This window comes from Elephas maximus, chromosome 11 (assembly GCF_024166365.1).
Source record: "Elephas maximus indicus isolate mEleMax1 chromosome 11, mEleMax1 primary haplotype, whole genome shotgun sequence".
Taxonomy (NCBI): domain Eukaryota; kingdom Metazoa; phylum Chordata; class Mammalia; order Proboscidea; family Elephantidae; genus Elephas; species Elephas maximus.
The window spans coordinates 108,796,027-108,822,273 of NC_064829.1; the positions used below are offsets into that span (position 1 = coordinate 108,796,027).

A 26,247-nucleotide genomic window follows, 5' to 3' on the forward strand; every position below is an offset into this window, starting at 1 on the left:
CAGATCTGTTGCATGCGTATAATGTGAGATGCACCCACATTCATACTCAGAGAGACAGGAAGGGGCTCAGCCGACCTGCAGGGTGGAGGCTGAAAGCTGGGGCCACATCTGGCCTGCAGAGGTGCTGCGCTTGGCCTGCCCAGCATTTCACTTTAGATTTTGAAACGAACAGTCAACGGCAGCTGAGTAGGAGCTAAGTAGGCTTCCCTGTCAGCATCAGCAACCCCCCATCTGCCCATGTCACCCATTTGTGTTGTCTTTCTGTCTGGGCGTTTGAGCTGGTGGCCCATGTTTTGAAGTAGTGATTTTCCAAACTTTTTAATACTCTAAGGCCCTTTCTTCCAACAAAGTCTGGCTCCATTGGACAACTATGAGAGGAGTGTATCTGGCTGGAGCAGACAAGGGGTGGGGGACCCAGGGCCCACAGTTGTAGTCTTTCCATTTTACAGACGGGGAAATTGACTCCCAGGAGGGGAAATGAGCTCTCCAAGGGAGACCTGCTCCTGGAAGAAGTCTGGGTGCAGGGGGTGTGTTAGCCCATTTGATTGATGAGGAAACTGAGGCCAGAGGGGTGGCCCTAGGCCCCCCCCGCCATTGGTCAGGGCAGGGTCACTAGCAGCCGCCTGTCCCCTTTCTGTGTCAACCCAGGCTGCTGTCGCCCCACACATGCCCTCTCTTTGGTTCACAGGTGGGCATTCTCTCTGGCCTCCACTTAACATTCTGGGGTCCCGGACCCTGCCTCTCTCCCCCCCAGATCAAGGCTGAAGACCCCAGTGGTGACTCAGCCCCAGCAGCACCCCCGCCCCCCCAGCCGGCTCAGCCTCATCTGCCCCAGGCCCAGCTCATGTTGACCGGCAGCCAGCTAGCTGGGGTGAGTACTGGGGGAGGATGGGGGTGGGGGGCGCAAACCAGCCACCTGCCGTCTGTGTCGTGATGGGTGGCACAGGATGTCTCACCAGGGCCACGGCCGCTCTCTCATGCCTGCCTCTCGCCCCCTCTGTCCTCCTGTATGACTTGCCCCCTAATCTGCTTGGCTCGGACACTAACCCTTCTCTGCCTTCTCTGCTCCCCCCTCCGCCCGTCCCCTCGTCTGGCCCCACTGCCCCCGCCGCCCACAGCTAACGGCGCTGATGCCAGCTCAGCAGCAGCTCCTTCTGCAGCAAGCCCAGGCCCAGCTCCTGGCCGCCGCCGTGCAGCAGTCCAGTGCCGCCGCCGCCGCTACCGCCGCCGCCGCCGCTGCTGCCGCCTCCTCCTCCGCCTCCGCCTCCTCCTCCTCCTCCTCTGCCTCCTCCTCCACCTCGCAGCCCCCAGCCTCCTCTGGGGGAGGCGACCTACCACCACCACAGCCTGCCAGCCAGCCCCCCGGAACCCCCCAGCTCACTCTCTCCCAACCCATCCAGCTCACAGCGCAGGTAAGGGCAGCCGTGCCGACCACGCTCCCTCCACAGGGCACCAGGAGCCCAGGAGTGTGTTGGAGGGGCCAGCTGGTCTGCGTGCGCCACTCCGACCGGCCAGATGGTTCCCAGCAAGTCTGGGAAGCCTTGGGAGATGCTGCCACCCCATCGTACAGAGGGGTAGAGTGAGGCTTAAGAGAGGAAGCAGGCACATGGCAACCCTCCACTCTGGAGCACCAGGCTAGGTGCCTCTGTGCATGTGGCTGAGGGTCGTGAGGGCCCAGGAGGTTGGTGTCTTTATGCTCCACTTACAGGTGAGGAAACCAGGAGTCAGCCCTGTGAGTGGTACCCATGTGGGTGCCAATGAAAGGGTGAGAGTCAGGATCCACACCCTGCATCATGAACCAGGCTCACCTGGCAAGACGCCCTTTGAGAAAATAATCTAGTGATCCAGTGGGTTAGGAAGTGCCATGTCCTTGCTCCCTGTTCTGGAGATCCCTGGAGCATATATAATGGTGAACTAGTGGCTCTGAGCAGAGTAGGAGCTGAGTGGGCTTCCCCTTCAGGCAGGGACATGCTCTGCAGGCCACTCTGGCCAACCTGCCCAAGTCACTGGCTCCAGGTCTCTGCCTGGCTTCTGTAAGACTTCGAGCTTGTGGCCCATGTCCTAACGCAGTGAGGAACCGTTGAAGTTCCCGCTGCCCCACGTTTCCCATGCTCAGGCACCATGAGGCACATTCCTCTCCTTCTGTCCACCCTGGCAGGAGAGGCCATCCAGCCCTTTCTAGGCTATTTCCCTTGACAGGGTTCACCCCTCTGGATGACCAGGCTGTTCAATTATTGACCAGTGCTTCCCTTTTGGGTCTTTCCTCAACACGGAGCTGATAGCTGCCCCCTTAGAACTTCCTGCCATTGTGCTTGGTTCTGCAGGGACACACAGAGCCATCTGTCTCCACTGCCCCACGACAGCTCTCCTAAACATGGCCTCCAGCTGCCCGGCTCACCCCAATAATAACAACCATAGTCTACTGGGTGCTGCCTTTGTACCGGGCACTGTGCTAATAAAGACCTCTTGGAACTCACGAGTTCTTCTCAGAGTGAAGTGACTCACCCCAGGCCACACAGTGAGTCAAAGGGGCAGAGCCCACCTGCTGAGTCCACGGCCCTTCATGGGACATGGTTTCCAACCTCTCTCACTCGGTCACCAAAGGTTCCAGTCGCAGGTCTTCCCTTTGCTTCGAAGCGCACACTGCCCTTTGCTGAGCAACAGAGGGCTTGGGCCCTTTGCTTGGGCTGGGCTGTTTTGCATCTCGGTGCGGTGTGCCTGCTCTTGCTCCCCCTCCCGCCTGGCCTGGAAGTCAAGTCTGCTGCCTCCCTCTGCCCGGATAACACCTCCTCATTCTTTAAGCCCCAGCTCGGGGTCCCATTGACTTCCCTCCCTTGAACCTCTCCTGGTCCTTCCTCCTCTGGCGGCTCCAGCCCATGCCTCTCCCACCCAGGGCTGTCTCTGAATACACTGAGGAAATGTTTGATGAAGAAGAAAGGATTGAGTAAGGAGGAGGGACCAGGCAGCCTAGTGCGGACCCAGCAAGGCCCTCCCCTCCTGTGAGCAGCAGACACGACCCTAGACCCACCTGCCCAGGCTCCCACGACCCCCCAGCAGCAGACTGTCTCCCACCCACCCAGATTCTCGAGGTCTCTGGAACCCCCTTCCTGCCAAGCCCTCTCTTCTCACTGCCTGCCTCAGTGGATCCTCCAGCTCTGATTTTTCCCTGTCTGTCCTCAGCATGTGCACAGCGGGGCCAAGTTTGTTTTCTGGGAGTTCTGTGCTCCCAGGCTGAGTCACTGCGTGCCAGTGCTGCACTGAGCCCAGGCCGCAGTGGGGATCCAGTCCCTCCTGCCCTCGCTGCCCACAGTCACAGCCTTTCCTGGCCCCTGGGGGACTCTTGTGCCTAGTCCACTTCGTTCTATCCACAAACACTTCCCAAGCCCACAGGCTCCAGGAAGCCATGATCTTATACGCGAATCAGACTCTCCTTGCTCCCAGGAGCTCGTAGTCTTGTAGTGAAACGCACACATCAGTGAACCATTGTTGAGAAATCTTTTACTTGGAAAATACTAAGAAACCCAGGAAAGACAGTGAGAAGCACCTGTAAACCCTACCATTTCAAAATGATATAAAGTACGAAGGGCTAGTCCGTCCTCCTTCTGACCCTCTAATGCCATCGTCCCAAGAGAATGACACTTAAACAGTTTGGCTGGACCTTTCCTTCCATTTCCTAGCTTGTACTGACAAATGGATGGTTATAACATGATTGAATAATTTGTATGCCCAGCACTTGGCCCCGCTCCCTCCGCCAAGGAGGCCTGTGGACATTTACTGAGCCAATGAGCAACGCTTTGTTGTATTTTTCAGTCAAGGGTAGAGAAGACATCCCCTGGGGGAAGTACTTCAGAATGTCTGGGAGAGGGGTAGACATTGATTGAAAATTTACATCAACTCTTAAAGCATCATTTTGTATTTGGAGAGTGAAGAAAATCCCAGTTTTCATAATTCAGCCACAGAAAATAAAGCTTGATAAACTTTTTTAGGCTGGTAAAACAAAACAACACAAAACAAAACGAAAATAACCCGTTGCTGTCGAGTTGATTCTGATACATGGCGACCCACGTGTTACAGAGCAGAACTGCTCCATAGGGTTTTCTTGGCTATGATCTTTATGGAAGCAGATCTCCAGGCCTCTCTTCTGCAGTGTCACTGGGTGGGTTTGAACCGCCAATGTTTAGGTTAGTAGCTGAGAGCAAACCGTTTGTGCCACCCAGGAAATTTTCGGCCCGGTAGAACCTAATGAATAAAGATTTCCCAGAGAAACCTACTGGATGTGGTGGGAGTGTGGGGAAAAAAATGACATGTGTCTGAGGGAGTCAAGGAAGGATTTCAGGAGGAGGCAGTATCGGAACTGAGAAGGGGCAACTAGGAATTTGCCAGGTGAATGAGCTGGGGAAAGGCATTCCAGGCAATGGGAAGAATGAGTATAAAACCAGAGGTGAGAGCAGAGACACAGACTCAGGGAGCTGGGGAGGGGGTGCCCAGGGGTACGATGGAAGACAGTGAAGAGTGAGCTGGGAGGGGGCACCAGTCAGGCCAACCCATACAGCTTAAAAAGAGAAAGGACATTTGGTCAGATCACTGAAAAGCCCAGCCAGAATGCTGGGCCTGACACCAGGAGTCTGTCTTCCTGTTTCATTTCCATCGGGCAGTACAGGTGCCAGCATTTCCAGATTTGCAGCCACCCTGCCTGGGGAGCTAAAACACGCGCACAGGCCAGGGTTGAGTCAGTGCCCCAGACCCTGAGGCGTCCAGAAGAAGGTTGGGGGCAAGCCCCTCTGGAACCACATGGCCTGAGAGTGGGGAGGGCAAGCCACCTCAAAGGAAGAGATGGACTCTGTTTCTTGAGTAAGGAGCAGTGGGTGCCAGGCCAGCCAAAACCACACAGATGGAGAGGCGTCTTCAGCACACCCACAGACTGCTGATTCCAGGCCGAGCCGAGGCTTGCCAATCACTTCCAGTGTTCCCTGGGTGGGAATCTGCAGCTGCTCGTCTACGCTGGTTTTTCAGGATAAAGCAGTATCTGACCTAACAAAATCCAAGGGGAGGTTTTCTGTCTGGTTGAATGATTCCCAAGCTCCGGGTCTTCCTGGGCTGCATATGGCAGGGCCAACCTGAGGAGACGGAATGCAGACAGAGGCCACACTAGAGACAGCCACCTCTTTTCACCACCTCCCCACCTTTGAACCTCCCCTTGAGGAGTGAACGAAGTGATTATAGGCATTGATTCAGTCAGCCAGCAGTTATTGAACACCTTCTGTGTGCCAGGCCCCTTCATGGCCCCAGAGGATAGCCTTGAACGAGGCAGAGGTGGCTTCCCTGAGGATCTTACATTCTAGGGGGAGACAGACAGTAAGCAAGTGAGCAAGACGGCTTCAGAGTACATGTGATGAAGGACATGAAATAGGGTGGTGCTATAGAGTAAACCCTGGTGGCATAGTGGTTAAGAGCTGTGGCTGCTAACCAAAAGGTCGACAGTTCAAATCCACTAGGCACTCCTTGGAAACTCTATGGGGTACTTCTGCTCTGTCCTTTAGGGTCACTATGAGTTGGAATAGACTAGATGGCAATAGGCTTTTTGGGGGGGGTTATAGAGGGAGGGGAGTCCTGGTGGCACGGTAGTTAAGAGCTTGGATGCTACCAAAAGGTCAGCAGTTCAAATCCACCAGCTGCTCCTTGAAAACTCTACGAGGCAGCTCTACTCTATCCTATAGGATCGCTATGAGTCGGAATTGACTCAACAGCAACAAGTTTTTTTTTTTCTTTTTTTTAATAGAGGGAGGAGGGCGGTCGGGAAAACTTTCACCGAGAAGATGGCCTTTGAGAGCTGAAGCCTGAGTGAGTCAGTCTTGAAAGAAGCCAGGGGGAGAGCATTGCAGGGCAGGAGAACAGCAAGTGCAAAAGTCCTGAGGTAGAAACCTGCTTGTCTTGCTCTGGCTGGAGCAGAGTGAGTGAGGGGGAGAGGTAGGCAGTGCCTTGTAGGCCAGAGCAAGGAGTTTGGGATGTAGCAGATGGGAACCTGTTGGAGGATTTTAAACGAGGGCATGACATGACCCAATCTACCCTTTAAAAAGCTCCCTCTGGCTGCTGTGGGGAGAATGGACTATGGGTGGAAGGGAATAGAAACAAGGAGGCCAGGAGGAAGTCCTTGTGGGCACCCAGGTAGGAGATGAGAGCAGCTTGAACTAGGAGGGTGATGGTGGGGGTTTAAGATGCTGTTTTGTATGGGTTGGGTATGTCAAGGGTGATCCCTAGGTTTTTGGCTTCAGCAACTAGGTGGTGGTAATAAAGTGGGGAGGCAGGGGAGGAACAGGGTGTTTTGGAAGGCTGGGGTCAGGAGCCGGGAGTTTCATTCTGGACGTGTTAGGGTTGGAAATTTCGTTCTGTTGTGTACATAGGGTAGCTGTGAGTCAGAACTGGCTTGAAGGCACCCAACAACAACAACGATTCATTACCCAAGTGAAGACATCAAAGAGGCAGATGGATATTCAAGGCAGAAGCAGGACGGAGAGTGTGGGCTGGAGCTGGAAGTTGTGAGTTGTGAGGAAGAGGATGAAATGGATAGCCAGATGGCGCGCCTGTCCTCAGAGAGCTTACGGCTGACGGGGTTGACGTGAGGGCACGGTGGTGGCAAATACTCCTGTTTGAGGAGGATGTTGTGATTTCCAGGATGCTTGCAGGATAATGGAATTTTTTTTTTGCAGGATAATGGAAACCTTGGTGGCCTAGCGGTTAAGTGCTACGGCTGCTAACCAAAGGGTTGGCAGTTTGAATCTGTCAGGCGTGCCTCGGAAACTCTATGGGGCAGTTCTGCTCGTCCTAGAGGGTCACTATGAGTTGGAATCGACGGCAATGGGTTTGTTTGTTTGTTTTTTGCAGGATAATGTTATTCAGTCCCCAGAACAACCCAGTGAAGAGCTGAAGAAAACCAAACCAAACCTGTTGCCGTCAAGTTGATCCAACTCATAGAGACCCTATAGGACAGAGTAGAACTGCCCCATAGAGTTTCCAAGGAGTGTCTGGTGGATTCGAACGGCTGACCTTTTGGTTAGCAGCTGTAGCACTTCACCGCTATGCCACCAGGGTTTCCAGTGAAGAGCTGGACATTATTATTTTGTAGATAAGGAAACTGGGGCTTTGGCAGAGAAATGGCTCAGTTATAAAGCTACGGTTACAGAGGACCAGTTATGTCAGCAGGGATCACCCAAAATCGTTTACACCCATTGTCTCCTTTGATACCTTTAATAGCCTCATGAGGTAAGAGTGTGATGCCACTTGAGGAAATTGGGGCTGAAAGAGGGTGAGGAACCGTCCGAGACTCCTCATTGTGGAAGGGTCAGAGTCAAGTTTCTAGCTGGCTCCAAAGCCTCGGTCTGTCCCTGACACTGTGCGCCATCGTTGTCTCGGTGTCGTAGGGTTGCTGTAACAAGTGCTAAAAATAATAAAAACTCACCAGAATTTGAACATAAGGTTTATCCTCAGCAGTTTGGGGATATGCATACAGAATAAAACAAACAAAACCAAAGTTTTTTTTGTTATAGGACAGTAGAACTGCCCCATAGGGTTTCCAAGGAGCAACTGGTGGATTCGAACTGCCAAACTTTTGGTTAGCAGCCGAGCTCTTAACTACTGGCCACCAAGGCTGTATGCATATAGGGAGGCCATTTCGATTCCAGAAAAAGCAAATGGCTTGGTGAAGCTAGGTACAATACTTACAAAGAGAAGAGGGAGAAATATAGAAGACCAACCATTGGCTAATCTTAACCTGATTGATGGAACCCTGTCTTCCTCCTTTACTGAGATCAACTGATGCCAGTTTACTTGTGGCCTGTCTGCTAATAATCTGGCCTTCCACCCACCTGCAGCCATGAGACTTTTTGAGATTTAAATGAGGAGGTAGTGGTTTGACGACTATCCTTTTCTAGCAGGACAAATGTACATTGCTGTAGAGCAGTTTTTAGTAGGCTTTTGTAGTTTGGGTCAGGCTTTTTATGGTTGTATTTGGCTTTGTGGATAAGAAAAGCCTTTAAATCAAAGTAAGATGTCTGTTATTAATTTTCCTATTCAATACAAGTTACCACAACTGGGTGGCTCAAAACAACAGAAATTTACTCTCTCACAGCTCTGGAGGCTAGAAGTCTGAAATCAAGGTGTCAGTAGGGCCGTGCTCTCCATGCAGGCTCTAGGGGAGAATGCTCCCTTGCCTCTTCCAGCTTCTGGTGGTTGCCAGCAATCCTTGGCGATCAATCCTTGGCATTCTTTGGCTTATAGCGGCATTATTCTAGCCTCTGCCTCCATTCTGACATTGCTTTCTTCCTGCATCTTTGTGTCCCCCCTTCTTCTTATAACAACACTGGTCATTGGATTTAGGGCCTGCCCTAAATCCAGGATGATTTCATCTTGAGATCCTTAACTGATTACATCCAAAAAGGCGCTGTTTCCAAACAAGGTCACATTCTGAGGTTCTGGATGGACCTGAGTTTTGGGGAGAGAGTACTCAGTGCACCATAGTCATCCTGCGCAGCCAAGGAGGCCAAGACCCAGAAAAGAGAATTGGCTTCCTCATGTCACCGAACAAGAAACCTGCAAAAGGGCCAAGACTCAACCCCTTCAGTTTCCCAGCTGGAAAGGACCTTGGCACCCCACTGTCTAACCTCCCACTGCATGCAGCAGCCCCCTCCACACCATTCTCGGCAGGAGGGGGTGCAGTTCACCCAGTTGCCTCCCATGAAGGTGCTCCCTGTTTCCTGGCCGCCCATCCCACCGCCAAAAGTCAGAGAGCCTGTCCTCACGTTGAGCACAATCTATCAAGGCATGATTTACACGGACCCCAGGTCCCTCCCCTTCTTATCCTCCCCACTCTGGACTTACTCTGGGCTGGCCATGTCTTAGAGCTGGGTGTCCAGAGTTGGTCATAATTGGCCACATCAGGGTGGCAAATGAGTGTCAACCCACACGCCAACACCAACCCTGTTGTTGGGGGGTGAGAGCCACAGGGGAGGGGTGTTTGTGCGCTGGAGTGAAGCGCACACCTGGGCCGCACAGCTGGGCCACCTCAGGGCCGTCAGGCTCTGGGGCCCAGGCCGACTCAAGTTGCTCCCCAGGGCTTTCTCCTTCCCCCAGGGGGAATTTAGCCCAGATGGGAAAGTGGACAACTACCCTCCAGTTCACCATGTATCATATAAACTGTATACCTCAGTTTTTCTGCCCCCAATCCCAGCTGCGGCCAAGTGCAGCCTGTCCTGGGTTTTGCCTCATTCATTTACCTGCACTGGGACTGGGAGGTGATCAGAACACAGTGATGATCAAGACTGGTCCCTTCCCTTCTCAGATTTAGTGGGGTTTTGCCAGCCCTCCGTTCTAGTTTTTCTCCCGGGTTGAGGATAGAGCTGCTGAATCATGAAACCTGGTCTGGAGCCCTTCCCAGCATCTCTCCACTCAACTATAACTTCGGTGTTGGGCTGGGGCGCCATCGCCACACGCCCCCAAGTGGTTGCAGATCGCCATGCTTCCTCTAGATTGTGGAGAAATGGTGCCTCCTATTGGCCAACCTCAGTCCTGGGCCAGATATCTTCCCTTTCCCTCCTTCGTTCATTCCTTTAGTGAGCAAATATTAATTTAGTGAACGTCCATTATGCCCAGGCACCTTTCTAGGCAGGGGTTATAGTGGAGAACAAGGCAGACAAGTCCATGCCCTCATGGAGCTGACACCCCCTCTAACCGGGGAGACAGACAGGAAGCAGATAATGGGTAGGAAGGACAAAAGTGTAGTGTAATAGAGAATGACTGAGGGAAAGGAAGACCCTTATCAGAGCCGGTGGCCAGGGAGGCCTCTCTTGGCGGGGGGGGGGCATCTGACAGAGACTTGAATGATGAGGAGGGGCCTGCCCTGTGCAGATCTAGAAGGGGGAACTGTACGTCCAAGTCCTGAGGTGAGGTCTTCTTTCTGGGCTCAGTAACAGAAGGGAGACCAGTGTGGTTGGATCAGAGTTAGGAAGTGAAAGAGTCGTGGGAGGTGAGGAAGGAGAGACAAGCAGGGGCCTGGGTTGCGCAGGCCATGGCAAGTGTCATGAAATGTAATGAAACCACTGGAGGGTTTATGGCTTGACCTACATTTTAGAACAGGGACCTGGAATTCACCTGGACCCCTGGTGGATAGAATTCAGAAGGTCCATGAACCTGGGTAGAAAACAAATGACATCTCAATTTTTACTAACCTCTAAAAAAAAAAAATATATATATATATATATATATTTTATTTAAGGGAAAATGAAGGAGCCCTGCTAGCACAGTGGTTAAGCACTCGGCTGCTAACTGAAAGGTTAGAAGCCACCAGCAGCTCCACTGGAGACAGACGTGGCAGTCTGCTTCTGTAAAGGTTTACAGCCTTGGAAACCCTATGGGGCGGTTCTGCTCTGTCCTATAAGGTTGCTATGAGTCGAACTGACTCGAAGGCGATGGGTTTAACAGAAAATGTAGCACCTCCTTTAATTACGAACATAGACAATGGACCACAGTAGTATTAGCGATCCTTGGGCTTTGTCACCAATAGAAAGCACAGATGTTTTCATAATCTGTTACAATTGTTGCAGACCTCTGTTTTCACTCATCACTGCTTTAAAATTACAATACAGGCAGTCCCCAGATTACAAACAAGCACCGTTCCTAAGTCTGTCTTTAAGCTGAATTTGTACATAAGTTGGAACGGTTAGGTAGTTCATATCTAACGTCAGTTAGTCAAATGTTTGTCTTAGTATATAGTAGTATATAGCGCACCTTTCTATGCCTAAAAAAGGTTAAAGAAACACTTGCAGATACATTAAAACATCTTTAACGTAACAGTACAGTAATAATGGTAATGTTTTGACACACATTGCAAAGTAGTGCCCGTTTGTCATTAGGAAACATTGTATGTACCTTGAATTTTTAATATAATAGGCTTTATGGGGGTTGGTTCATAACTATTGGTTGTATGCAAGTTGGACCTTCATAACCCAAGAGCTGCCTATAGTCATCAGACCTATTACTCGATCTTGTTATTTAATGTGTTAGTAAAGAAGCCCATAGATGACTATATCACAATTTGAAATACATTGGATAACTGTATTTCAGCAAAATTGATTTCATTTGAAATCCGATGTATTTTTAATGTGATTTTATTTATTTTGTTGTTGTTAAGAGTATACACAGCAAAACAGACACCAATTTAACAGTTTCTACATGAAATCCTACATATTTTCTTTTAGGCATTTTCTTTTTTTACATTCTGAGGAGGGGACAGTAGGTTTTGTCAGCTGGCAAAGAATTCAGGGCACAGAAAAGTTCAGAACCCCATTTTATTAGACACCCCTCTGACTGCTTTGGGGAGAATGGATAGTCAGTGTGGAAGGGGATGGGGGCTTGGACCAGGATGGTGACAGTGGAGAGGGAGAGACATGGAAGGAGTCAGAGGATTTGCCGATGGATTGGATATAAGGGGGTGTCTTGGCCATCGAGTGCTGTTATAATAGGAACGCCACAAGTGGGTGGCTTTAATAAACAGAAATTTACTTTCTTGCAGTTCAGGAGGCTACGAGTCTGAACTCAGGGTGCCGGCTCTAGGGAAAGTCTTTCTTTCTGCGTCGACTCTGGGGAAGGTTCTTGTTATTTGGTGTCCTGGTGATCTTCATGTGGGGCGGCATCGATCTTCCCCTATCTCTGCTCTCTTTTTCTATTCTAATCTGCTCAGTTTGTATCTCAAAAGAAATTGATTTAAGACACACACCCTATACTGCCTCGTTAATATAACCAAGAAAGCCCGGTCCTGAATGGGATTATAACTACAAGTATAGGGGTTAGGATTTACAACACATATTTTGGGGGGACACAATTCAGTCTATAACAGGGGGAGAGGAAGGAAAGGTGGGAATCAAGGCTGACCCTAAAGTTTCTGGTTCCAGTAACCGGGAGATGGGGAGGGATGTAATGTCTCTCATCTGGACTTGCTGTTGTCACACCTGCTGCACACTGGCATGCATTTCCCCCATCCTTTTCCTCTCCCTGATGTTTCAAAAAGAAACCCGCGCACACCTCTCTTTTAGGCCTTTGTGGGGGGAAGGGGAACTTGCCCTGAGAGCCATGCTAGGGAGGGAGACAGGAGTTAACAAATATTTTTATCAACAAGTTAAGAGTTATAAAAAAAAAAAAGAGTTATAGGACATCAGAAAAATACTAACAAGGCTTTATTTCTGATACTAATTTCAGTTCAATTCAGTGGGCATTTACTGGGTGCTTACCAGGCCCTGTTGGGGATACAAAGAGAAGACGCCACCTCTGCTTTCTAGAGGCTCAGACTAGATGAGGAAAAATAAAACCCATTGCCACTGAGTCAATTCCGACTCCTAGCAACTCTATAGGACAGGGTAGGACTGCCCCATTGTGTTTCCAAGACTGTAATCTTTATGGAGAATTGGTCAACATTCAACCATTTCAGGAGGAAGCATATGATCAAGAACTGATGGTACCGAAGGAAGAAGTCCAAGCTGCACTGAAGGCGAAACACAAGGCTCCAGGAATTGATGGAATACCAACCGAGATGTTTCAACAAACAGATGCAGGGCTGTAAGTGCTCACTCGTCTATGCCAAGAAATTTGGAAGACAACTAACTAGCCAACAGACTGGAAGAGATCCATGTTTGTACCCATTCCAAAGAAAGGTGACCAAACAATGTAAAAATTATCCAACAATGTCATTAATATCACACATAAGTAAAATTTTGCTGAAGATAATTCAAAAAATGGTTGTAGCAGTACATCGACAAGGAACTGCTGGATTCAGAAGAGGACGTGCGACCAGGGATATCATTGCTATTATCAGATGCATCTTGGCTGAAAGCAGAGAATGAATACCAGAAAGATGTTTACCTGTGTCTTATTGACTATGCAAAGGCATTCGACTGTGTGGATCATAACAAATTATGGATAGCATTGTGAAGAGTGGGAATTCCAGAGCACTTAATTGTGCTCATGAGGAACTGGTACATAGATCAAGAAGTAGTTGTTTGAACAGAACAAGGGGATACTGTGTGGTTTAAAATCAGGGAAGGCATGCATCAGGGTTGTATCATTTCACCACACTTATTCAATCTGTACCCTGAGCAAATAATCCAAGAAGCTGGACTCTGTGAAGAAGAACGTGGCATCAGGATTGGAGAAGGACTTATTAACAACCTACAATATGCAGATGACACAACCTTGCTTCCTAAAAGTTAAGAGACTTGAAGCACTTACTGATAAAGACCAAAGACCACAGCCTTCAGTATGGATTACACCTCAACATAAAGAAAACAAAATCCTCACAACTGGACCAATGAGCAACATCATGATAAATGGAGAAAATATTGAAGTTGTCAAGGGTTTCATTTTACTTGGATCCACCATCAGTGCCCATGGAAGCAGCAATCAAGAAATCAAACAACTTACTGCATTGGGCAAATTTGCAAAAGACCTCTTTAAAGGGTTAAAAAAAAAAAAAAGTCACTTTGAGGACTAAGGTGTGCCTGACCCAAGCCGTAGTATTTTCAATTACCTCATATGCATGTGAAAGCTGGCCAATGAATAAGGAAGACCTAAGAAGAATTGATGCCTTTGAATTATGGTGTCGGCAAAGGATATTGAATATACCACGGACTGCTAGAAGAATGAACAAATCTATCTTGGAAGAAGTACAGCCAGAAAGCTCCTAAGAAATGAGGATGGTGAGATTCATCTCATGTGCTTGGGACATGTTATTAGGAGGGAATAGTCCCTGGAGAAGGACATTATGCTCAGTAAAGGAGAGGGTCAGCGAAAAAAAGAAAGACCCTCAATGAGATGGATTGACACAGTGGGTGCAACAATGGGCTCAAACATAGCAATGGTTGTGAGGATGGCATGTTGTTGTTTTGTTTGTTAGGTGCCGTCGAGTCGGTTCTGACTCATAGTGACCCCATAGGACAGAGTAGAACTGCCCCATAGGGTTTCCAAGGAGCGGCTGGTGGGTTTGAACTACCAACCTTTTGGTTAGCAGCCGAGCTGTTAACCACTCTGCCACCAGGTCGCCAAGGATGGCATAGGACTGGGCAGTGTTTAGTTCTGTTGTACATAGGGTCGTTATGATTCAGAACCGACTCAACGGCATCTAACCACAATCTTTATGGAAGATGATTGCCATGTCTTTCTCCTGCGGAAGGGCCGGTGGGTTCGAACTGCCGACCTTTCAGTTAGCAGCCGAGTATTTAACCACTGCTCCACCAAGTCTCTGAGGAAAAATACACCTAAGCAAATCCATTGCATTGTGAGAAATGAAGCTTAGAGGAGAGTAGGTCCAGTTTGTGGGGCCTAAAGTTTATACAGTGTGTGTGGGTGTTGTTGTTAATTTTTATTTTACTTGAAGGACTCTATAGGACTTTACCAACTCCTTCACATGCAAACCAGCGCCCACTTCCCTGAACTCACCTGTGGGGCGTCACCTTCCCTCTGATCATGTCGCCCCCACTTTAGCTCCTCTCCCCACCACAGGGTGTGTGTGTGTACAGGCGTTTTGCTTTTTCTTCTGGAAGTGCTCAAACACATAAAAACAGAGGGAATGATGTAATGAACCCCATATACCCATCACCCAGCTGAACAGATACCAACATTTTGCCAGTCCTGTTTCATCTATACACCTCACTTTTTTTTTTTCTGGATTTTTTTTTTGTCTCTCCCTCTTTCCCTGCCCCATTCCTTTTAAAAAGTATATTATTATTGATGTATATAAAATACAGAAAAGTGCACAAATCGTAAGTGTACATCTCAATGAATAGCCAAGCTGTGCACACCCACGTAAAGGCACCCAGATCAAGAAACTGAACATGCCCCTCAGATTCCCAGGGCCTCCTCTGTCCCTTTCAGTCTTTACCCCACAAGGGGAACTACGGCCCTGACTTTGAACATGCAAATAGAACAGATGGAATCAAACAGGATGTTCTCTACCATGGCTAGCGCCTTTCACTTAATTATGTTTGGAAAGTTTATACTGTTGCATGTAAGTGTAGACTGTAGATTGTTCATTCTCATTGCTGTGTAGCATTCCACCGAGTCAAGGTTTATTTACCCATTCTACTAGTGATGGACATTTGGGCTGCCTTTACGTTTGACTATTACAAATGGATCTACTGTGAACATTACAGTGCACGTCTTTTGGTGAACACATGTATGCATTTATGGTGGCTTAGACCCAGGAGCGGAATTGCTGGGGCATAAGGCAGGTATATATTCAACTTCAGTAGATAATACCAAAGAGTTTTCCAAAAGTGGTTGAACCATTTACACTCCCACTCTTTGCTGGAGGACACCCACTCCTCACTTATCAACTCTCTCATTATCTGACATTTCGAATTTCCGACAGTAGTAAAAAATCTACTATCTGACTATTTAGAGCATTAACAACATACATCCGGCAATGACGAATACCAAGGTGGGAAACGAGGATAACACTGCCTGTGATGGTTATGTGTCAGCTTGGCTGGGCAGTGATTCTCAGTGCTTTGGCAGTTGTGTAATGATGTAGTCATCTTCCATTTTGTGATCTAATGTGATCATCCTCCATTTTTCCATAACACCAATTTTCACATAATGACCTTGTCTTTGGAAACTAACCGTGTCGATAAGTGAGGAGTGGGTATATTTTAAAGCTCATTCCAGATATTGTGAAATTGCCTTTGGAATGTTTTGTTGTTGTTGTTGTTGTTGAGAATATACACAGCAAATCATACACCAATTCTACCATTTCTATATGTACAATTAAGTGACATTGATTACATTCTTCAAGTTGTACAGCCATTCTCACCCTCCTTTTCTGAGTTGTTCCTCCACCTTTAACATAAACTGACTACCCTCTAAGGTTCCTATCTAATCTTTTGAATTGCCATTGTCAATTTGATCCCATATAGTTCTTAAAAGAACATAATGCTCAAGGCAGAACTTTTTTACTCATTAAGCTAAACTATTGTTTGCTTTAAAGAAGACTTCAGGGGATATTTTTGGTTTACCATTTAAAGATTATCCCAGGGCAATAATTTCAGGAGTTCATCCACCCTCCGTGGTTTCAGAAAGTCTAGAGTCCATGAGAATTTGAAATTCTGTTCTACATTTTCCCCCTTTTGATCAAGACTGTTCTATGGAATCTTTGATCAAAATGTTCAGTAATGGTAGCCAGGCACCATCCAGTTCTTCTGGTCTCATGGCAAAGGAGGCAGTTGTTCAAGGAAGCAATTAGCCACACATTCCAAAGCCTCCTCCTATTCTTGATTCTTCTTCCTCTGTTGCGCCAAGTGAATAGAGACCAATTGTTGAGTGTTGGATGGCCACTTGCCAACTTTTAAGACCCCAGGCACTATTGAATGAACTAGGAGGTAGGACGGAAGCACTAAACACGTTATTAGTCCAGTTAACTGAGATGTCCCGTGAAACCATGACCCTAAACCTTCAAGCCAAGGAACCAGATCCCATGAGGTGTTTGATTGTACATAAGCAGCCTCAACAGCTATCTTTTTTTTTTTTTGTCATCGTTGTAAATGTATCTATCACACAACTTTTGCCAATTCAACTTTTTACAGGTGTACAACTTATTGACAACGATTACAATAATTGGCTCTGCAACCCTACCCTTAATCAATGCGATTTTTCCATCACCATTAAACTGTCTTTTCCCCCTCCTTCCTGCCCTTGGTAATTACTGATAAACTTTGGTCCCTATACATTTGCCTTTTTTTTTTTTGTCTTTTTGTATAAGTGAGGTCATACAATATTTGTCCTTTTGTTGGCTTATTTCACTCAGCATGATGTCTTGAAGCTCTATCCATATTGCAGCATGTATCAAGACTTCATTTCTTCTACTGGCTGAGGAGTATTCCATTGTATGTCTGTATCATGTTTTGTTTATCCACTCATCTGTTGATGGGTATTTAGGTTGTTCCCACCTTTTGGCTATTGTGAACAGTGCTGCAGTGAACACTGGGGGTACAAGTCTCTGTTTGAGTCTCTGCTTTCAAGTCTTTTGAGTATATATCCAGGAGTGGAATTGCTGGGTCGTATGGTAGTTCTATTTTTAGTTTTTTGAGGAACCGCCACATTGTTTTCTGCAATGGCTATACCATTTTGCATTCCTACCAGCCATGGATATGAGTACCAATTTCCCCACATCACCGCCCACATTTGTTATTTTCTGTTATTATTATTTTTTTAATCTTCGCCTTCCTAGTGGGAGTGAAATGGTATCTCATTGTGGTTTTGATTTGCAGCTCTCTGATGGCTAATGATGCTTTGCATCTTTTCAAGTGTTTGGTGGCCATTCGTGTGTCCTCTTTGGTGAAATGTCTATTCACCTTTGGAGTGTTTTAAAAGGAGGAAAGATTTGGTCTGATTTACATTCTTAAATGATTCTATTTGTTCTGCAAGAATGTAAGACAAGGCAAATATTTCATCAAGAAAGAAAAGGTAAATAAGAGCAAGCCCTCCTGGGACCAGAGATCCAACTCTTTGGTCCCCAAGGTTGGGAGAAGGCTCCCGGGAGCCCTAAGCTCAGGTATGCCATTCAGGGACCCCGTGGGCCATCCCTCACTGCCCCATGCCCAACAGCCCCACGTGGACTTTTTTTTTTTTTTAATAATAATAATAATATACTAATAGATAATATTCCTGGCTTCAGCCCCTTGGGGCTCAGGGTGATGCCGAGACAGCAGCATGAGGCTGGGATTCAGGCTGTCTGTCTGTCTGTCCCCTTCTCTGCAGGACATACAGCAGCTCCTCCAGCTCCAGCAGCTGGTGCTTGTGCCAGGACACCACCTCCAGCCACCTGCTCAGTTCCTGCTGCCGCAGACCCAGCAGAGTCAGCCAGGTAAGGCCCCCAGCGCATGGCCTCCCGACACCTCCACAGAACTTGACTTGCCTCCCCCTCACTCCATGTGTCTCTCCTTTCCTCTCCAGGCCTGCTACCGACACCAAATCTATTCCAGCTACCTCAGCAAACCCAGGGGGCTCTTCTGACCTCCCAGCCCCGGGCCGGGCTGCCCACACAGGTGAGTCTATGCACCGAGGATGGGCCAGCAGCAGGGTCTGGCGCAGGCTGGTGAATGGGCCCAGCCCACAGCTACCAGGGCCCACGACAGGAGTCCTGGCCCCACCCCCTGCCCAGCTCTGCCACTGATTTGCTGTGGGACCGGAGGCAAGCCACTCTTCCTCTCCAGCTCACCTCTTTCCTTTTGGGAGCGAGGGAGTAGCACCAGACCAGTTGTTCCTAATCTTTTCAGGCACATGGGCTTCTTTGAGATTCTGATGAAAGCCTTGAACTTGACCCCTGTCTCACCCCCAAAAGCACATGTGAACAAACACGGCGGACTTCAGGGGGTTCGCAAGCTTTTAGGTTAAGGGTGAGTCTTAGTCATCTAGTGCTGCTATGACAGAAATACCACAAATGGATGGCTTTAACAAAGAGAAATTTATTTCTTCACAGTTAAATAGGCTAAAAGTCCAAATTTAGAGTATTGGCCCCAGGGGAAGGCTTCTTTCTCTGTCAGCTCTGAAGGAAGGTTCTTGTCCTCAATCTTCCCCTAGTTTAGGAGCTTCTCAGGCGCAGGGGGCCCAGGTCCAAAGGACGTGCTCTGCTCCCGGTGCTGCTTTCTCGGTGGTATGAGGTCCCCAACTCTCTGCTTACTTCCTTTTCCTTTTATCTCTCAAGAGGCCACACCCCAGGGAAACTCCCTTTACATTGGGTTAGGGATGTGACCTGGGTAAGGGTGGTGTCATAATCCTGCCCTAATCCTCTTTAACACAAAATTACAATCACAGAATGGAGGACAACCACAGAATACTGGGAATCGAGGCCTAACCAAGTTGACACATATTTTTGGGGGGACACAATTCAATCTATGACAGAGTACCTCGGGGCTCCTCCAGCACCACAACTGGAAGGTTCTCTGAGGAAGGCGGCTGTTGGGTACTAATTCACGTTCACTTACTAAACCTGAGATTGAAAGTAGGGACCACAGACGTGTCTTATTTGGCCCATACAGTATTTTTGTAATTGAATTAGTTGTCAGCTAAATTCCCAGAAAGGGCCAGAGTCCCAGCTTCTCTTAAGAAACCAGGCGATCTGGCAGGACGAGGTCTGCCTGGCGGGCAGTGAACAGCAGCTGCTCCAAGGCAGGCTGTCCTGGCCACTTCGGGGGCCACCTGGCTGACTTTGCTCATTCATGTCACCTGCCCAGCCCCCAGGACTTTCTTCCAGTTTGCTGCCCGCATCTTACACTTTCATCATAGTGATCTTTCACAACTCTTTTAAGGATTTCAAAGCTCTTTCCTACCCATTTTTTTCTTTTTCCAGCCCTTTCAAAAATACATGAACGATTTCAGACAGACTGAAGTTTCGAGACTAATACAGGTCTTAGCAGCATATCTGAAATTGAAAATGCTCTGAAAGTCAAGCTTTTCTTGTAACTTTGGCATCAGAGCGCATTTGGCTGCAAAACCCGAACTGAGGTGAGGCAGCGGTCTTTCTGCCTTTTCTTGGTGTGACATCTGGGCACAGAGTTGCTGCTGTATCTGATGGTAGAGTGGTGCCCTTGGCCTTGATGGAGCAGGTGTCAACATGATCTGTGATACATGCCCCACATGGACTTTTTTTTTAAATAATATTTTAACGTGTTTTGTTTTTTGACACAGCAAATTAGGTTCTCGTTTGACAATTTGAACATGAATTTTTCGGTGACATTAGTTACATTTTTCACAATTTGTCAACATTCTCTTTAATTGTGTTCTGGTTGTTCCATTTCCAGCGCTCTTGTTTCCCTACCCTCTTATCTTCTCATCTTTGTTTTAGAGTAATTGTTGACATTTTGGTCTCATATAGATGGGTTTTTTTTTTTTTTAATTTTTATTGTGCTTTAAGTGAAAGTTTACAAATCAAGTCAGTCTCTCATACAAACATTTGTATACACCTTGCTACATACTCCTCGTTGCTAGATGGTTTTTTAATGGCACAGCATACTCATGGGTATTATCCTTTATTTTGTGTGCCAATCTGTTATGTTGCTAAAAGGTGACCTCAGGGGCTAGTTTCTATTCAAGGCTTAAAGAGTGTCTCAGGGCAATAGTCTCAGGGAGTGCTCTAGTCTCAATTGGCCCAGTAAGTCTGGACTTTTTAAGAATTTGAGTTCTGTTCCGTGTTTTTCTCCCGTTCTATCAGGGTTCATCTATTGTGGCCCTGATCTGAATGGTTGGTAGTGGTAGCCGGGCACCATCTAGTTCTTCAGGTCTCAGGGTAGGTGAGGCCATGGCTTGTGTAGGCTATCAAGCCTGTACACTAGTTTCTTCTCTGAGACTTTGGTTTCCCCCATGTGGGCTTCCTAAAATAAAAAAAATTCTGAATTCCAAAACACATTTGATTCCAGGATTTCAGGGGGTCAAGGACATGTAGCAAATGTCCCTGCACCCACCACCCTTTTACCATGTTTGCTTTCAGACCTTTTATTTTTACGGAAATGAAGCATTCCAGAGAGAGAAGTTGGTTCTTTGTAAATCCCCCTAATCACTGTCCCTGTCCATTTTTTCTACTTTTATTTTATGTGCCACTTACTCATTTTTAGCATGATTCTCCCAATAACCACATGGGATAGGCAGAGCAGCAGTGATTGTTCCCACCCTGCAGAAGGGGAAACTGAGGCCCAGGTAGATTGGGAATCTTGCCCTGAGTTGTCCAGCAAGATGGTGGCAGAGCCAGGCCTGGCTTTCCTGGCTGAGATGAGGATGAGACCACCACCCTAGCTCCAGAGAAAGAGCCCTTCATTCCTTGTGGCCTGAGCATGTGGTGGGCAGCTGGGCAGAGGAAGCTGGCTGCTCCTCTGGGAGTCTGCAGGCTCCAAGAGAGGGACATGAGGCATCCGGGTAATAAGCTTGACAGGAAGTGACCGCAAATGTGGAGGCACCTCCTGGGGGCCAGTGGCCAGTGGCAGGGCATCTGCAGGAAGAGGCTGGGACCACAGGGAGGGGGGAACTGCCCAGCCATCACTGGGCCCAATCCTGGCCCTCCATCCTGCATCCCACCCACTCCCCACCCCACCAGGCTGTGACCCGCCCCACGCTGCCCGACCCGCACCTCTCGCACCCGCAGCCCCCCAAATGCTTGGAGCCACCGTCCCACCCCGAGGAGCCCAGTGACCTGGAGGAGCTGGAGCAGTTTGCCCGTACCTTCAAGCAGCGCCGCATCAAGCTGGGCTTCACGCAGGTCTGGGCCACCATGCAGGCCAGGCGGGCGTGGGGAGAGGGGGTCAGGAGGGGCATGGCCAACTGGTGGGCGTGAGTGGGCACAGTGCCAGAAGGCCCAGCCCTGACCTCTGCCCCCATCCCCACCCCACTGGCCCAGGGTGATGTGGGTCTGGCCATGGGCAAGCTGTATGGCAATGACTTCAGCCAAACGACCATCTCCCGCTTCGAGGCCCTCAACCTGAGCTTCAAGAACATGTGCAAACTCAAGCCCCTCCTGGAGAAGTGGCTCAACGACGCAGGTGGGACTGGGCTAGGGTTCCTGGGCACACAGTGGGTGGCGGGCTGGAAGAGGCACCCCCTCATGCCGCCCTCATCTCCTCCCGGGCACAGAAACTATGTCTGTGGACTCAAGCCTGCCCAGCCCCAACCAGCTGAGCAGCCCCAGCCTGGGTTTCGACGGGCTCCCTGGCCGGAGACGCAAGAAGAGGACCAGCATCGAGACAAACGTCCGCTTCGCCTTAGAGAAGAGCTTTCTAGCGGTGAGGCCAGTGACTGCCGGGCGGCCTTGGGGGTGGCGGGAGGAGCAGCCAGGCTGACGAACCCTCTGCCTGCAGAACCAGAAGCCTACCTCAGAGGAGATCCTGCTGATCGCCGAGCAGCTGCACATGGAGAAGGAAGTGATCCGCGTCTGGTTCTGCAACCGACGCCAGAAGGAGAAACGCATCAACCCCTGCAGTGCGGCCCCCATGCTGCCCAGCCCGGGGAAGCCGGCCAGCTACAGCCCCCATCTGGTACCAAGAGCCCCCCTTCCACCGGTCCACAGGCCCCCTCCCCATCACCCTTCAGCAGATGCCTTGTGTGAAGCTCCACCTGCCTGTGGTCCACAGTGCCTAGAACAGACACAGGGAAGGTCACCCCTGGGGACAGACTCTCGTAAGGGTGAAGCACAGTCACACAGGGACAACCAATTTCCCATGTCGGGGATACAGGCACCCACAGACACACGACGACATAGCCACAGAGACACAGCCACATGGGGATGGAGACACGTGTCCAGGGAGGGGATACAGACTCCACAGGCACACAGCCACTCAGATACAGTGCTTATTGACCTGGTGGTGACATCATTACAAGGAGCCCTGGTGGCACAGTGGTTAGGCACTCAGCTGCTAACTGAAAGTTCAGCAGTTCAAACCCACCGGCCGCTCCTGGGGAGAAGTGTGTGGCAGTCTGCTTCTGTAATGGTCACAGTCTTGGAAACCATACGTGGTAGCCCTGCTCTGATGTGTAGGATCGCTATGAGTCGGTACCAACTCCACCGCAACGGGTTTGGTTTTGGACATCATTACACCCATGGGTGTGCATTCAGGTCCACGGTCACATGCAGACCCACTCAGTATCAGACACACCGGGAGTCCCTTTATCTAATGAGTGTGGAAAGGGCTGTGGCACAGAGAAGCAAGGGGCCCGGAGGAGCCTGTCCCTGGCTGATGGGGACGTGGTGTGGGGAAGGAGGTGCTGTCTCAGCTAAGTGCTAAAGGACAAGAAAGAGCTAGCAAGCCCTGTGAAGGAGGGCGAGAAGGGCCTGTAGGTGGACAGGCAGTGTGCTCGAAGTCCGAGATGGACTGAGGAACCCCAGTTTGAGGAGCCCCAGTGCAATATGGTGTGGCTGGAGCCAGAACGCATGAGTGAATATGTGTGCGCGTGTTGAGGGAAATGGGCCACTAGGAGTCGGAATCGACTCGATGGCAAAGGGGTATGGTTTTTTGGGGGGAGGGGACAGGGACCAAACACCCCAAGTTTCAGGCTGAGGAGCTTGGACTTGAACCACGGGCCATGAGGAACTAAGGAGGGTTTTTGAGCTGCGGAGGCACAGGATCAAATTTCGAGTGAGGCTCCTGAGTGAGACTGTAGGCAGGCAGGCCAAGAAGGACGCAGTGGGCTGGTCCCAGGAAATCCAGCGGTCTGACATCCCAGCATTGACACGGAGACATCGCTCATTCCCGTACTTGTCTCTTTCTCACACACACATACGCACATGTGCACGTGCACACATGCCGTGCACGCACGCACCAGACCTGCTCCTCTCTTGCCTGAGTCACTTTGAGCAGTTTCTCCTGAGCTGCCTGCCAACACCACTCTTCGAAGGACTGTGTTTAGGATTTTCGCTCTCACAGTACGCATGACCCCAGGTGCTTGTGGAGCGGCCCGCGCTTCAGGTGTGCAGTCACTGCAGATGGGAAGCAGCGCACAGAGAGGATGCTGGTGTGGTGGCTGACTGGCTGGCTTGGACTAGACAGGAAGGTGTCACATGACGGGGTGGGAACCACTCTTGATTGAGAGAATAATTTCTTCCTCTTTGTGATTTAGGATTACCTAGGTTCTGGCGCAGTGGTTAAGAGCTGAGGCTGCTAGCTAAGAGATCGGCAGTTCAAATTTATGAGCTACTCCCTGGAAAACTTATGGGGCAGTTCTACTCTGTCCTATAGGGTTGCTATAAGCCGGAATTGACTCAACGACAATGAGATTGTTTTTTTTTTTTTTTCGGGTTTTAGGCTCAAAGTGAAGAAAGGCATATGGCATAATACAAATATACATATACACAATATAGCCTTGTACCCTGAGTCCCTCTTCCCCGTCCTGGGGGAACCTATCCATGGGGAGCACCAGGGGGCTGCCAAGAGGTAGTGGCCTAACTGTGCCTCCTTTCTCTCTCCCTAGGTCACACCCCAAGGGGCCGCGGGGACCTTGCCGTTGTCCCAAGCTTCCAGCAGTCTGAGCACAACAGGTCAGGGAGGACAGAAGACGGTGAGGGGGGCGTGGGAGGACATGGCACAGGCTGGAACCTGGGGTTCTCAGTGACTCTAGGTGCCTGGGGGCCTGGGGTGAGGGGTGCGGGGATGGACAGGGGAGGGCAGCCCCAGCCCTCCTCAGCCAGAGTATCTCAGCTGCAACCTGCTCCACAGTTTCATTGAGAAAAGTGTTGGGTTGCTAAGAGCTGATGCACTTGAGTACTAGCCCCAGCTCTGTCACTTATAAGCTGTGTGAACTCAAGGAGTTACTTTACCTCTCTGAGCCTCAGTTTTTATAAAATTACTGTGAATGTATAATACATACGGGAGACATGTATATGTTTGTGGGGTGTAAATGGTTAATGCACTCGACTGCCAACCCAAAGGATGGGCATTTGAACCCCCCCAGAGGCTCCTTGGAAGAAAGGCCTGGCAATCTACTTCCAAAAATCAGCCAGTGAAAACCCTATGGAGCACAATGGTCTGATCCTCAACTGATCATGGGGATGGCACAGAGCTGGGCAGTGTTTTGTTCTACTGTGCAAGGGGTCACCATGAGTTGGGGGCCAACTTGACCACAGCTGACAACCTGGTGGCACAATGGTTAAGCGCTCGGCTGCTAACTGAAAGGTCAGCAGTTCGAACCCACCAGCGGCTCTGAAGGAGAGAAGACTTGGCAATCTGCTCCTGTAAAGATGACAGCCTGGGAAACTCTATTAGGCAGTTCTACTCTGTCATATAAGGTCATTATCAGTGAGAAGTCTACTCAAATTATGTATTATTATACATCCTGTATGTATTATGGAGCCTTGGTGGCTCAGTGGTTAAGAATCCAGGCTGCTAACCAAAAGGTCGGCAGTTCTAATCCACCAGCTGCTCCTTGGAAACCGTACGGGGCAGTTCTACTTTGTCCTATAGGGTCGCTATGAGTCAGAATCAACTCGACTGCAATGCGTTTGTTTTATTTGGTTTGGTATGTATTATACATTCACAAGAATGTACACACACACACACACACACTTGTACTCAGAGTCCCCTCTTCCCCCCTTCAGGAATGGGGCATGTTTAACACCATGTATATATATATACATATAAGAATAGTATAAAAGCAAACACCATGTTCCCCTACTCAGGTTAAGAAATAATAAGTGAGAGGTTTATAGTCAGGAGCCCTGGTGGTGCTCCGTGGGAGAAAGATGCAGCAGTCTCCTTCCATAAAGACTGGAACCTTGGAAACCCTATGGGGGGCAGTTTCACTCTGTCCTATAGGGTCGCCATGAGTTCCAATCGATTGGATGGCAACCGATATAGTCAGGGTGTGCCTGACATTGTTCTAAGCCCTTTATAAAGTACCTTCATTCATTCATTTAATCCTCACACCCATTTTGCGATAAGTTCTATTATCATCCCCATTTTCCAGACGAGGGAACTGAGGTCAGAGAGGTAAAGGCACTTGCCCAGGGGCGTAGCCAGATCCTGGCAAAAGCTGGGAATTCTCAACCTGGCCTCCAGCAGTGTGCCTCGCACCGTCCCCTCCCTCGCCCCTAGAGGGAGCCACAGGCCTGTGTCTTCGGGGCGCCCCCGCTTCTTCAATGGTAATCCGCTCTAAGGGCATTTGAGGTGTGAGTGCGGGGGTGTGCTGTGGCCATTGGTAGCGCTGAGAGCGCGCACAAGCCCCGGCCCAGGGCAAGGTTCCGTAGCCGGCAGCTGTCCCCTCTGCGATTATTATGATTACTGTCACTATGGGAGATGGCACCAAGAAATGGCTCTGGGAAGAGAGGGCAGGGAAGTCTGGTCTGTTCTGACTGAGGGGGCCTGTGTGAGCCGGGCCCGGAAGAAGTGGGAGTTGAGCCTGGTTTCTCGGCGGAGGACGAGTGTAAGCTGAAGTCTCCATCTCTCTGTCTTTCTTTGGCAGTTACTACCTTATCCTCAGCTGTGGGGACGCTCCACCCCAGCCGGACAGCCGGAGGGGGCGGGGGCGGGGGCGGGGCTGCGCCCCCTCTCAATTCCATCCCCTCTGTCACTCCCCCACCCCCGGCCACCACCAACAGCACAAATCCCAGCCCTCAAGGCAGCCACTCGGCTATCGGCTTGTCGGGCCTGAACCCCAGCACGGGGTAAGTGGGCAGCTGTAGGTGGGGAGGAGGGGCTGTGGGGAGAAGCAGGGCCGCAGCTGCTTCCAGGGCGGGAA

General features: G+C 49.6%; 1 protein-coding gene across 10 annotated transcripts in view; it reads left to right on the forward strand.

Moving 5' to 3' along the window:
• Positions 1-26,247, forward strand: part of POU2F2 (POU class 2 homeobox 2) — a 40,081-nt gene that overhangs the window by 12,045 nt on the left and 1,789 nt on the right. For 2 of the 10 annotated variants that reach the window (XM_049901037.1, XM_049901040.1), the window contains exons 5-13: positions 755-871; positions 17,794-17,899; positions 17,989-18,080; positions 21,122-21,283; positions 21,422-21,563; positions 21,655-21,803; positions 21,879-22,055; positions 23,986-24,052; positions 25,972-26,173. In XM_049901037.1, the coding sequence (XP_049756994.1) occupies positions 755-871; positions 17,794-17,899; positions 17,989-18,080; positions 21,122-21,283; positions 21,422-21,563; positions 21,655-21,803; positions 21,879-22,055; positions 23,986-24,052; positions 25,972-26,173 (1,214 nt within the window). Of the gene's footprint in view, positions 1-688; positions 872-1,118; positions 1,413-17,793; positions 17,900-17,988; positions 18,081-21,121; positions 21,284-21,421; positions 21,564-21,654; positions 21,804-21,878; positions 22,056-23,985; positions 24,053-25,971; positions 26,174-26,247 lie in introns of all 10 variants that reach the window. The other 8 variants (XM_049901038.1, XM_049901041.1, XM_049901043.1 and 5 more) reach the window with 7 other exon arrangements.